Raw genomic sequence first — 14,111 nt, forward strand, 5'->3', positions numbered from 1 at the left:
TATTTTTCTGTGTGGCATTCAGTTGATCACAATTCCTGCTAATTCGGCTTTGGTTAGGGATGACAATAATAAAGAAATCATTGGTTCTGATTCTAATACATTAATCGCTTCTGCATTTAGCCTCAGTGGCCAATGCAACTTCCTGTGCAGCTCAGTGTATGGAAATTGTGCAAGAATTAAACGCAAAATTACATCTCGAGAAGGTGTTACAGGACAAAACTGAGCAATATTGATACGTTCCATCTTCACGCTAAAGGTATTTAAAGCTTCTGGAACTCAAAAAAGTTGTTTAATATAATATACATACATTTTATTTTGAATATATATGTATATATATAAATTAGGGCTGTGAAGCGATTAACATTTTTAATCTAATTAATTACATGATGTGTCGATTAATAAATCTAATTAATTGCTAATTTATAATACTTCAAATTTGGCTCATAAATGACCCCCAATTGATAATGTGAAGTTGTGTAAACAAAAAGTAGATTCAGAAAGAATACTTTATTTGATTCACCATAGAATTTTTTACATAATCTTTTGGACCATTCACAGTATGTGGGTTAGGGTTAGGGTTAGGGTTAGGACTTTTTATTTTGTTTTTCCTTTTTTATTCAAAATATTCACAAACTTGTTGAATAGCACATGAACTTTAATGACATCCCATTCTTAATCCGTAGGGTTTAATATGGAGTTGGCCCATACTTTGCAGCCATAACAGCTTCAACTCTTCTGGGAAGGCTTTCCACAAGGTTTAGGAGTGTGTTTATGGGATTTTTTGACCATTCTTCTGGAAGCGCATTTGTGAGGTCAGGCACTGATGTTGGACGAGAAGGCCTGGCTCGCAGTCTCCACTCTAATTCATCCCAAAGGTGTTCTATCGGGTTGAGGTCAGGACTCTGTGCAGGCCAGTCAATTTCCTCCACACCAAACTTATCCATGTCTTTATGGACCTTGCTTTGTGCACTGCTACGCAGTCATGTTGGAACAGGAAGGGGCCATCCCCAAACTGTTCCCACAAAGTTGGGAGCATGAAATTGTCCAAAATGTCTTGGTATGCTAAAGCGTTAAGAGTTCCTTTCACTGGAACTAAGGAGCCAAGCCCAACCTCTGAAAAACAACCCCACACCATAATCCCCCTCCAACTTTTCACTTGACACAATGCAGTCAGGCAAGTACCGTTCTCCTGGCAACCGCCAAACCCAGACTCGTCCATCGGATTGTCAGACAGAGAAGAGTGCTTCGTCACTCCAGAGAACACGTCTGCACTGCTCTAGAGTCCAGTGGTGGCGAGCTTTACATCACTGCATCCGATGTTTTGCATTACACTTGGTGATGTAAGGCTTGGATGCAGCTGCTCGGCCATGGAAACCCATTCCATGAAGCTCTCTACTCACTGTTCTTGACCTAATCTGAAGGCCATATGAAGTTTGGAGGAATTTAGCTATTGACTCTGCAGAAAGTTGGCGACTTCTGCACACTGTGCGCCTCAGCATGCGCTGACCCCGCTCTGTGATTTTACGTGGCCTACCACCTGAGTTGCTTTTGTTCCCAATTGCTTCCACTTTGTTATGATTCCACTAACAGTTGACCGTGGAATATTTAGTAGTGAGGAAATTTCACGAATGGATTTATTGCACAGGTGGCACTGGCAACCTATCACGGTACCACGCTTGAATTCACTGAGCTCCTGAGAGCGACCCATTCTCTCACAAATGTTTGTAGAAGCAGTCTGCATGCCTAGGTGCTTGATTTTATACACCTGATTGGAACAATGAATTTGATTGGAATGTGAGGGGTGTACTCACTTCTTTGCGATACTGTGTATGTGTATATATGTGTGTATATATGTATATGTGTATATATATATATATATATATATATATATATATATATATATATATATATATATATATATATATATATATATATATATATATATATATATATATATATATATATATATATACACGCACATTGTATTATAAAATAATGTAATTATGTGTGATCGATAGAAATATAACAGAAAGAGTTTGCTAGGGGAGAGTAGCCAGCCAGCACCAGCATTTTGGATAATTTCGAACATTTTTATTCCTGCATTTTTATTTTTTTTTTTTTTCATATTTAATCAAAATTTGAATGGTGGTATGTTTAATTTAAAAAAAAATATTTACAAATCTTTCAATTTTGCGTGAACTATCCCTTTAAACATGAGTTTGTGGCATCACACTCCATTTTCAGTGTGGACATACAGATTTCTTGTTTAAGGAAATGTAGCATTTTGGATTACAGAACTTTTCTGTTGTACCCTTAAAACTTCTATATGCAGCAGAGCTTTGATATGCTAACATCTTCACATTTAAAAAAAGAACCAAGTCGTAGAATCCAGATGTCAAAGCCATGATGATTTTTGAATGACATTTGTAGCAGAGTTGTCCCTGAACTTTTGTATTTCTGCATTATACATCAAACTCTTGGTTCATGGGTTTGATTCCTAGGAAATACTGATTAAATGTATACCTTGAATGCAGTCACTTTGGATAAAAGTATCTGCCAAATGTAAATAAAAAAAAAAAATGTCATGTTATGTTTCCCTAAATGCCCTCCACAATGTGACTTTGACAAAATAATACCTTATTTGAAGTCTGAGAGAAGCATATATAGCTTAAAGATAGATTCTCTAGACCACTGCTATTGACTGTACATGGACAAACAGATATGTAGTACAGAGACTTATGAAGGATGTCTCACATTTCCCAAAAGCAATAGAAGAGCAATATGAAAGTCTGAGAAATATTTGCATGACGGGTTTGCTCGCTGCAGCTCAGTTGTTCAAAAATTCAGCCTGTTCTATATAGATGCAGGTCTATTGACAATTTGAAAATATTTTCTTATTAAATCTGGCTATTTGTAGACCACTATGTAATTTTGTCAAAATAGTTTGCATGTAATATAGTTGTATACATTATCATAGTGTTTCATTTGAGTTGTTCCTGGGTAAGTGTTCAGATGTCTGTGTTTCTCTCCCGCAGCTGGCGAGTAATGACAGTGAGGTGTATGAGGAGGCCAGTCACTGTGTGTCTCTGCTGGCTCAGCTGTATGGAGGAGATGGCGCGGACCGCCTGCAGCCAGAGGAGCTGCTCAGCCTGGCACATGCACTGCAGATGCACACTGAGCCCAGACAGCAGAAATTGCTGCTCCGCGTGCTGAAACGATTGGTGAGTGTATGCAAAATCTGATCTGAGACCAGCTGAGCTGTACTCATGAATGCAATGTGAATGATCGTTGCAGTAAAAGCAAACAAAAGTGTGATATTGGATATATAATTTAAAATATGATACCAAATGGGTTAGCCATTTTGAAGCATATTTTAAGTAGCTAAATATTTACACTGCACTAAACGGAGGAATAAGGAAGGATTTTTCATTTTTTTTTTTTTTTTTTTTCTGGTCTTATTTGTTGAAGGGGACTTGTGGCGCTTTTTTGACTTTACCTTCCCTTTAGTGTTTAATATAACTGTTTGTGCATGTAAACAACCTGCAAAGTTGCAAAGGTGCCTAGGGGCGGACTGGGAGTTTTCAGGTGTTCTGGTATATATATATATATATATATATATATATATATATATATATATATATATATATATATATATATAGATATATATATGGATGGATTGATGGATGGATGGATGGATGGATGGATGGATGGATGGATGGATGGATGGATGGATGGATGGATGGATGGATGGATGGATGGTGTAGCCCATCCTTTCTTCAGCACGCTCTAAGCGGTAGACCAGTCACAACACACTTTGGCAGGCTAAACATTAAATCATGTAAACAATTCTGGTACAACCCTGAACAAAATTAATAACCCTTAAATGAGCATTATATGGGCCCCTTTAGTAGCTAAACATTAACACCAAGCAGAGGAATAAGAAAGAAAGACTAGAAAATAAATTAAAGTTCAAATGAAGGGCCCTATTTAGTCTATTATTTTCAGATTTTATTTATTAATATTATTTATTTATCTATTAAAGGCACCATATGTGTTTTTTATTTATTTATCTATTAATAATATTATTTATTTATTAATACACCATGTCATCTCTAAAGAGTAATAAGAAGTAATAAAGAGTAAAATGGAGATCACATATCAAGAAATTTTTTACTTTATTTTGTGTGTGACTCTGGAGGAAGAACAAGTAGGGAGTTTTTATTATTATTTTATTTATTTATTTTATATTCTGGTGCTGTCAGAGTCAGTGTGTCGGCTCAATATGTGATGTATCTGTGTGAGGCAGATCGAACCCTCTCTTTAATATTGGATAGTTTGTGTGGTGGAAGGGCATGAACTGTGCTTCCTGTGCAGTGTGGCCTTCTGGGTTGTCGAGAGGTTGGTTACAGCCATACAGAATGAGGAGGACAGCACCCAGACACTCATGACTGTTGATTTCTTCTCTCTCTTTGTGTTTCTGTATGTGAATATATTAACCAATCATTACTGAGGTGATTTACGTATTGAAGTCTTAAAGGTACAGTAGCAAAAACAGCCTGCTTAATTTTGCTCTCTCCCTTTCTTGATCCTCTCATTTGCATGTATTTGTTGATTAGAGGGACTGTCCAATATCAGCAAGGACAAAATATATATCATTAGTCTGGATGAAAATAACACAGCAGGGATGTTTACATTCATCAAACTAGCATCAACTGTGTGAAAGTCAGCGTGTCATTGATCTTTCTTATTTATGATGGGTGAGACTGATTTTTCAATCAGGATTAATCCCAGGATCCCTTTCCTTATCCATGTTTTCAACAATTTGCCTCGATTAACTATAAACATTTATTTTATAATTTGCAAGGCAGAGAAGATTTACATAATCATGCCAAAAAGTGATTATTTAATTTGCACTGTACAGTCGAAGTCAACATTTAATAAAAATTGACTCTATATCCACAATAAAAAAGAAAAGTAAACAACAAAAACTTTCCATGTAAACTCGTAAAAATTCAACCACTTAATTCAACTCTAAAACATCTTTCCATTTGGGCTTACATTACTATGCACACTTAATTTTCAGAGCACTTATCTTAAATATTTAAAGGCCCCCATGACTTCTTGAATTACTGTATTTTTTTTCCCAGTTTCCCACTAAAATATTTTTTGAACTTGGCATAGCTAGAAAAATGTATTTTCATTATGTAAAAATGCCCATTGAGTTTTCAGATTATATTAGTTTACATGACTTTCCATGTCTAGAAATCACACTTTTTAAATCAGGATAGCTAATTTTTCCTAGGCCTAGTTTCTTCAAAGAAATTGTCCTAGGAACCTGGTTCTTCAAAGAAAGAAAGAAAAAGATTAGCTGGTTTACCTTATTTTAATGTTTCTTCTTATTTTAAAAGTCATCTTGAGGCCCCCAGTTGAAAATCACTGATACAGAGACCAATCACTTCCCAATGGATGAAATAAAATGGGAAATAGATATCCTATTCCACACATTAAAATGGGTGGTAATGTTGTTTCTTGATGACTTTAAACTGTTTATAAAATATTATTTATCATATTTGAATAATCATATTTATCATATCATCATATCAATAATCATATTTATATAAGATAATATATCATATTTATATAAGCATACATGAGTATCTAGTGTTATGGTCACTCTCCAAGATCCAGGAAAGGTTCTTCTTTCTTATTGCGGGATAGTCTGTCTGTGGATAAGTGTGTGTGTGTTTTTGTGATTTATGAGGACAAAAATTTGTATAGTGACATGGGTATTACACTGGTTTTATGATGTAAACATGAAATATGAGGTTTGGAGAACATGTTGTAAAACTTGTGGATTTGTCATCATGTGCGAATATATGGGTATCTTTTGCCTATGGGAATGTGTGTGTGTTTGTAGTATGTGCCCCTTGCCTGGCCTGTGGTTGAGTCATCAGTGTTCTGATGACTTCATCTGTTCTGAAACACTGCAGATATTTGGAGAGGAGCTGTTGGCTTTGGCAGACTCCAGAGAGAAGAGAGTGACCTCATCCAAACAAATCACTCACACACTGCCCAGCCACAAACCCAGACTGACACTTCAGGGACACTCAAGGTCTCATATGAAAATATTAAGCTGAAAAAAAAAAATATTTTTCTTATATGAAAAATAAAGCTGAGCTTCTGTAAATAGCTCTCTTTTTTTTTCTTTTTTCTTTTTTTTTTTCTTTTTTTTGCTGAAAAGAAATTTGATTTATTCCAAAATTGCCTGTAAATAATTTCATCAATCAACTCTGGTTGGTTACAATTAGTTTTTTACAAATCGTACTGGAAAATAATAATAAAAACAATAATAATAGTAATAAACATAGCTGCAGGTAGCAATTATCGAGGCCAAGCATGCTATAGTCAAAATGGACTTACAAACTCTCATTTGTAAGTCGCTTTGGATAAAAGCGTCTGCTAAATGACTAAATGTAAAAATGTAAATGTAAAAATGGGAAGCTAAGCAAGCATGGCAGGCAGCATCAGACCAACTGCAAAAATTAATACTTAAAGTTAGTGATGCACTTAAATGGAAATTCTGTCCCGAAACCAAAAATTCAGGATGCACTTGGCCAAAAAAACGAAAATGACTTAAAAAAATTATAAAAAAAAATTATATTAAAACAAACCGTGTGTGTGTGTGTGTGTGTGTGTGTGTGTGTGTGTGTGTGTGTGTGTGTGTGTGTGTGTGTGTGTGTGTGTGTGTGTGTGTGTGTGTGTGTGTGTGTGTGTGTGTGTGTGTGTGTGTGTGTGTGTGTGTGTGTGTACAAAACACATTTGACTTTAAAACTGCAGGACAATAAAAGCCAAAAATCTGAACAAGTTTTGCTGCACATTTTAGGTGATATCTCAAAAAAATTAGCTTTCAGTAAGATTTTGTTTGTCGCAGTACCAAACTTTTCCATATATGTTTTTCTAGTGATCTGAACCATAAATTTCCATAATTTCCATTATTCCAACATTTTCAGACCTTTTTTCTCAAAAAATAAAATGGCTCTAAGCATAAAAAACAAACTGAGGTTTCTACGAAACTTTAAAGGTGCCGTAGAACGTGTTTTCAAAAGATGTAATATAAGTCTAAGGTGTCCCCTGAATGTGTCTGTGAAGTTTCAGCTCAAAATACCCCATAGATTTTTTTTATTCATTTTTTTAACTGCCTATTTTGGGGCATCATTAAATATGCGCCGATTCAGGCTGCGGCCCCTTTACATTCTCGTGCTCCCCGCCCCCAAGCTTAAACAGCATAAACAAAGTTCACACAGCTAATATAACCCTCAAAATGGATCTTTACAAAGTGTTCGTCATGCAGCATGTCTTATCACATAAGCATGGTATTTATTTGGATGTTTACATTTGATTTTGAATGAGTTTGATAGTGCTCTGTGGCTAAAGCTAACATTACACGCTGTTGAAGAGATTTATAAAGAATGAAGTTGTTTATGAATTATACAGACTGCAAGTGTTTAAAAAATGAAAATAAGGACAGTCTTGTCTCCGTGAATACAGTAAGAAGCGATGGTAACTTTAACCACATTTATCAGTACATTAGCAACATGCTAACAAAACATTTAGAAAGACAATTTACAAATATCACTAAAAATATCATGATATCATGGATCATGTCAGTTATTATTGCTCCATCTGCCATTTTTCGCTATTGTCCTTGCTTGCTTGCCTAGTCTGATGATTCAGCTGTGCACAGATCCAGACGTCCTGCCCTTGTCTAATGCCTTGAACATGAGCTGGCATATGCAAATATTGGGGGCGTACATATTAATGATCCCGACTGTTACGTAACAGTCGGTGTTATGTTGAGATGCGCCTGTTTTTCGGAGGTCTTTTAAACAAATTAGATTTATATAAGAAGGAGGAAACAATGGAGTTTGAGACTCACTGTATGTCATTTCCATGTACTGAACTCTTGTTATTCAACTATGCCAAGGTAAATTAAATTTTTAATTCTAGGGCACCTTTAAAGATTTTTATTTTAATTTTTTTATGTGCATCGTGATAAATAAACGTCTGAAAAGGCCTTATGACTGATAAATATTATTGTTGCAAATTAATAAATTACTCTTCCTCTGTCATTTGCATTGAAAACTGAAGTCTGTAAGCTTTCAAATGACAGTTTCAATATTACTTTAGGCTTACACCGTGTCTACACCAGACGTGACCTTTATCGCGCCGCAACAGATAAAAGCTGTCTACACTGACTGTGACAAGACGACCGTTGGACAGCACTTGGACTACGTCAGAAATAGAACGGGAAATCCGTTTACTGTCAGGAATTTGTCGCGTCCAGTGTAGACAATATCACGGATTATAATGGGGTTCTATTGTCTTTTGATGTGTCGCATCCGGTGTAGACATGGTGTTAGACTTAAGATAAAATTGTTTTAAATATATAAAAAAATCATAAACATTTAAAAGAGGACTATAATAACTTGTTTTTATGACATTTATTCAATTATGCATTAAATGATTAAGACATCACTGACAGGTTCAGTAAAATATAATGAATATGTAATCTAGGGCATATATTTATCAAAATGCACCTCTCTGGTTATGTTTAAGTCTTATTAACTAACGAGTTTATGGTGATTGAATGGCTTTCCTGAGGTAAATATAACATTAAGTGACATATTTCATACAAGCTGTTTTATTGATGTCTTTCCCTGGTAAACATGAGACATGATATATTTTGGGTAAGTTCTACTGTTTCTATCAACATACCTTCTGATGTTCATCCATGTTTGTTTGTTTTTTTCATGCTATAACATCTATATAGAATCTTGTCCCCTTCTCGGGGAACCAGGGTTACAATCATAGCTAAGAGGTTCCCTTTCGAGAGAACTCAATGCTGTGTAGGATGTTGATGCTATCGGAACATTCATGCCCGCTATGCCATGCAGAGAAATGCCTACCCAAAAGATTTAATTGGGATTGAATAAAGTCAAGAAATCAGTATTGTCAACCCAGCCCTAGCGTCTACACCAGAGGTCTTCAACCCTGCTCCTGGTGACCCACTGTCCTGCAAAGTTTAGTTCCAAGCCTAATCAAACACACCTGAAGTGTCTAATCCTGCTCTTCAAGATTGCTCGAAAACACACGGACAGGTGTGTTAAATGATATCATAAAGTGCCTGAATAATTTTTGGTTCCAAATTTATATCAATTTTACTGGTAGTCCACTGTATGAAGAATTTTTTGTATAATGTCACAGTTTACTTCATTTTACTATCATCACTTGCATAAATGAACTGTAGTGTCCTGAACCAACTAGTAAAAATATATAAAAAATGTCTGAATAGTTTGCCTATATATATATATATATATATATCTATATATATATATAGATATATATATATATATATATATATATATATATATATATATAATGACAAAATTCTAAATGGTCGATGGCCAAAATGGCAGACGGTGATTATTGATCAAACTGTTTAGAAATTATAAGCAAATGTATATTTCTCATATACCTTGACCAGTAGGTGGTGCTGTGCCGAAATTGCTCATATACCCTCAAGTCGTCGTTGTCATAACACACCAAATCTGGTCTGAATATGTCAAAGTGTGGTGAAGATATAACCTCACATCCATTTTGACATGCACTTTGGTGAATTTGTTCGCAAGTTATGGTTAGCTTAATCAACTTTAATTGCATAAAATGTTGTCGCCACGGTCTAAGGATAATTCAGTTAAATTTTTGTGATAATTGGAGCAGTACTCTAGGAGGAGCTTAAAGATTTTTTTTTTTTTTTTAATTCAAAATGGCAGAAAAAAAAAATTGAAAAATAAATAAAAATATTATTAAAAATATTCAAATTGATATCCAGTGATCACAAACTAATTTCATGGAAATTAATTGGTTAATATGTGTGGAAACCCTGACATTAGAAAGTTTGCTGAAAAATCAATGCAGTGGAGTGTTGCCACTGGCAAATGTGTGTGTCTGTCATGTTGGTATCCCTTCATTGATTGCATCAGTTTTTTTCCCTCCTGATAAGAACTGGATCTGTTCCTCTGAATGCAAACAAACCTCAAACCGCTCTGAGCTTCAGATGTGGAATACTGTCTAGACAGAGAGAGGAATATTTTTTAGTTAAGGTTATGTTACTAGTCCCTTGGAATGATGGTGCCAGAAAGACACCAGCACAGCATCTCGCTCTCACACAATTACACAGTTCTACAGGAAGATGAACTCCATGACAGCAATTAAAACACATCATTTCTGCTTCCATTACGTCTGCTTCCAGTACAACTGTGTTTGTAAATGAAGACAAATATCTTATATATCATTGTGATTTTTATATTTGAGCAGAGGCCCAGGGCTGATATCTCATCAACACATTTCTCTCACACATTCAAGTATGTGTGATCTACTGAGGTCACACTCATTGAATGAGAAGGGGGTATTTGACACTAAAGTTCAAACGTTTGGGGTTGGTAAGATTGGTTTAATGTTTTTGAAAAAAGTATCTCATGCTCAACCAAGGCTACATTTATTTTATCAAAAATATGGTAAAATTGTGAAATATAATTACAGTTTAAAATAACTGTTTTCTATTTTGATATATTTTAAAATGTTATTTTTATTACTCCAGTCACAGTGTCACAATATGATGATTTGGTGCAATGGAAACATTTATCATTATTTCCAATGTTGAAAACAGTGATCCTGCATAATCCATGATGCTTTTTTTTTCTTTTAGAATTTTTTGATAAAAAGAAGTTTCAAAAGCATAAAAAATCTATTTAATGCATCCTTGCTGAAATATTTTCTTTATATAAAATCTTACTGAGCACAAACTTTGAACAGCAGTGTATGTGCTAAATTGTCAGTTTTTACTTTTTGATAACGTTTGAGCATGTTTACAGAGCACTTTTTGCAGGGTTTCAATAAGAATTTTGCAAAATGGAATGAAAGTTTTCCCCATGCAGATTTTGTAACTTGTTCAAATTGGTCATGTGAATTTGCTGCATTTACCAACAGAAAGCTTCTTGATTTGCAAGCAACGTTCTTGTGAGCTGTGCTTCATACATCACTACAGTATTGACAATCTACACAAACCTTTTTTGCCCCCAAAATATAGCTGAAATTTCACTAATGTGGCCACACCTTAAGTCATACAGGTTTACAACAATTCCTTTAATATTCTACCACCCTTGATTCCTTGATTACAACCATAATGAACAGCAGAAAATCATTGTCTTTAGTGTAATGGCCACATTTAGAAAGTGGTTTCCCACTTCATTGCCATAATGTAAATTACATTGGCGAAATAGACTGCCATCTCTCAGAACATTATCTACACAGATCACTTTCTGTTTAGAACAAACTAAAATGCTCTACCAATCTGTCACACCCATCTACTTTTTACCATCTTTCTCTTTCTCTCGCTTTCTCTTTCTCTTTTTGTGTAATCACCAAATACTTTTCATTTCCTATTTCATGATCCACAGTGTAATGTGTGCTTCAGTGTTTTACATGCTTGTGTGGAAGCCGCCCTCTCTCTCTCTCTCTCTCTCTCTCTCTCTCTCTCTCTGTTGATCATCCACCCCCGTTTCTGCCCCCCTAGGATCTTCTCCCTCCATCAAGAGCTATTATAGGCCTCATTAGTGTCATCGAGCCAGATCACAACACTTCTGTTGTTTTAACACTGTCTCTCCTTTTATCTGTCTGTCTCTTACTGTCTCCACCTGTTTTTGTGTCTCTCATCCTGGATTTAGAGGGAGATGTAAATAATGGCTTTTTTTAGTTATGTGTGCGAGAGAGGACTGTGTTTGTAAGCACTTGAACCTATATATATATATATATATATCAGTGGCGTGCGGTCCATATAAGCTGCGAATGCTCTGCATACCCAAGCCATTCGTGGACTCGGCAACTAATATTAACATTATAAATTACTATTAAATCCCTTGTTTGATGTGTACCATAAAGCCTACATGATTGGTAATGCATATGTAACTGTCCGTAATTAATTTATTTGCCAAACGACGGTAATTTTCCCTAAATCTGCCAGTTACGGAGACTTCCGGGTAAGCTGATCTGCAGCAGCTTTTTCACCTTCGCGCTTTTGTTATGGAGCGTCATCATTGTCCCGTGTTCTCATTGGTTTGCTGGTCTATGCGAGTTTACATGGGTAGGATTAGCTATGAGCGGACCGCTCGCCCAAGAGGAAAAAATAGCTGCTGCCAGATCTCGATAACCGAAAATCACATTGTATTTTTCATTTTCTCCATAGAGATTTTTTTTTATGAAAACTTATAAATAGTTTAAGGATGTTAATAGATATCATTTTTGTGTTTGCATAATTACAACTTTTTTTTTTTTTTAAAGAATAGCCTACTGATATTTTATTTATTATAGCCTATTTATATTTATTATAATTACATTTTATTTATTTTTTTATTTATAATAGGCTGCTAATACTAATTGTTATACTTTTTTTAATTATTAATTTAAAAGGTTCTTCTGGCATACATTTAAATTGACGCCATGGTGTTTTTTATTTGTCGTGTCTGATTTAAATCTGTGTCCTAAACTGATCGTTGAAGTATGTCATTTCTGTGACACTAGCGGCACCTAGCGGATTACAAAAATACAGCATATTTTGCAAACACACCTTTCGCATGTTGCGCCTCCATCGACTCAAACGTCACAAAAGCTCTTACAGGTGCTTGTGAAGACACGTCCCCACAGGTAAATATGGGCTACTCTCAATAAAAGTTCCAACATATTAGAAATACTTTTCGCTGTGTTGCTATTTGTCATGAGCAAGCAAATGAGTAAACTAACAATGTCTAGAGAGAACGTGAGCATCTCGCATATTAGCTATAAACCCATTCAACGTAACTGCATTGGCCACATTATTTACATGACGCACAGCATATATATATATGTAGTGTGTCATATGTGTTTAACAAAGCATGCGATTGACATTGCTTCTTTGTTGATCATAGAATACACCCAGAAAAAGTGCTGTCTGATTCATCATTCTCACTCCTAACAGAACATATGGCTGTATGATTTTTGTTAATTACTCAACAAATTAATGAATTGCTGTTTTTGTGGACTTTGGCATAACGGTTGATATGAAGTTCCATCCAAGCTTTTGTTTTTAAAATGTTGGAGTGTGGACTGTGTATAAATTAGGACTGCACGATTAATCGGAATTAACCTGAAATCGCGATTTGGCTTAGTGCGATTATGAAATCACAAAGGCTGCACTTTATTTCATGCGCAGCTTGTCAATGAAGCACAGCTCTGTGATCAGTCGTAAATGCAGCTCCATCTGAAAGTACTGGGTGTTTGCGTCACTTATAACGTTCATTTGAAAAAGCAGCACACGTCAAACATCTTTCCAAACATGAGAAGGATTGATGAACATCTTTTCCAACAAAAGACAACATTTAATAACATGTTTTTACTCCAAACTCACTTCATAACGTCAGTTGAGTGTTTAAAATAACATCCCTCTGTGAGATGATGTGCACAGAATAAGGCACACAACATATTATTTCATAGTAATTCTATACAGTGATAATATCGATTAGCATTGCATTATAAATATACTTTATTATCAAGAAAATACCAGAGAAGGCTTGAAGAACTCAGATAAACCATATATTGTCGTAGTTGTGTTTATTAGTCATGTTTAATCAAAGCGTTTCAATCTTCAGATTATTCATCTACAGCAATAGTATGATGCCCATTGGGATTTCCTGGAACAACATGCATTATTTTACTTCTGTGAGGCATTTTTGGAGTTTCTGCACAAAAGTACCATCTGGCTTTCAGATGGAGCAGCATTTACTACTGATCACAGAGCCGTGCTTCACTGAAAAGCTGTGCATAGAAAAATCGCAGCCAGTCGCATTCGATTTAATTTCGATTAATCGTGCAGCCCTAGTACAAATGTGTCAAATGGACATTTTTGACTTTGCATCACATGCATTGTTTCACCTCTCACCATCTGTATCACATTTATAAGTAGAAAAAAATAGTAATAAATCCATCTCAACATGCATTCTGTTGCAGTCAATTCTGTT

The 14,111-nt window shown here is 35.3% G+C and overlaps 1 protein-coding gene across 2 annotated transcripts in view; it reads left to right on the top strand.

Annotated features, from left to right (window-relative positions):
- Positions 1-14,111, top strand: part of ulk4 (unc-51 like kinase 4) — a 276,239-nt gene that overhangs the window by 232,923 nt on the left and 29,205 nt on the right. For both annotated transcript variants that reach the window (XM_067401179.1, XM_067401171.1), the window contains exon 35: positions 3,036-3,221. In XM_067401179.1, coding sequence (XP_067257280.1) covers positions 3,036-3,221 — 186 coding nt within the window. The remainder of the gene's footprint in view (positions 1-3,035; positions 3,222-14,111) is intronic.

This window comes from Chanodichthys erythropterus, chromosome 2 (genome assembly GCF_024489055.1).
Source record: "Chanodichthys erythropterus isolate Z2021 chromosome 2, ASM2448905v1, whole genome shotgun sequence".
Lineage (NCBI taxonomy): Eukaryota > Metazoa > Chordata > Actinopteri > Cypriniformes > Xenocyprididae > Chanodichthys > Chanodichthys erythropterus.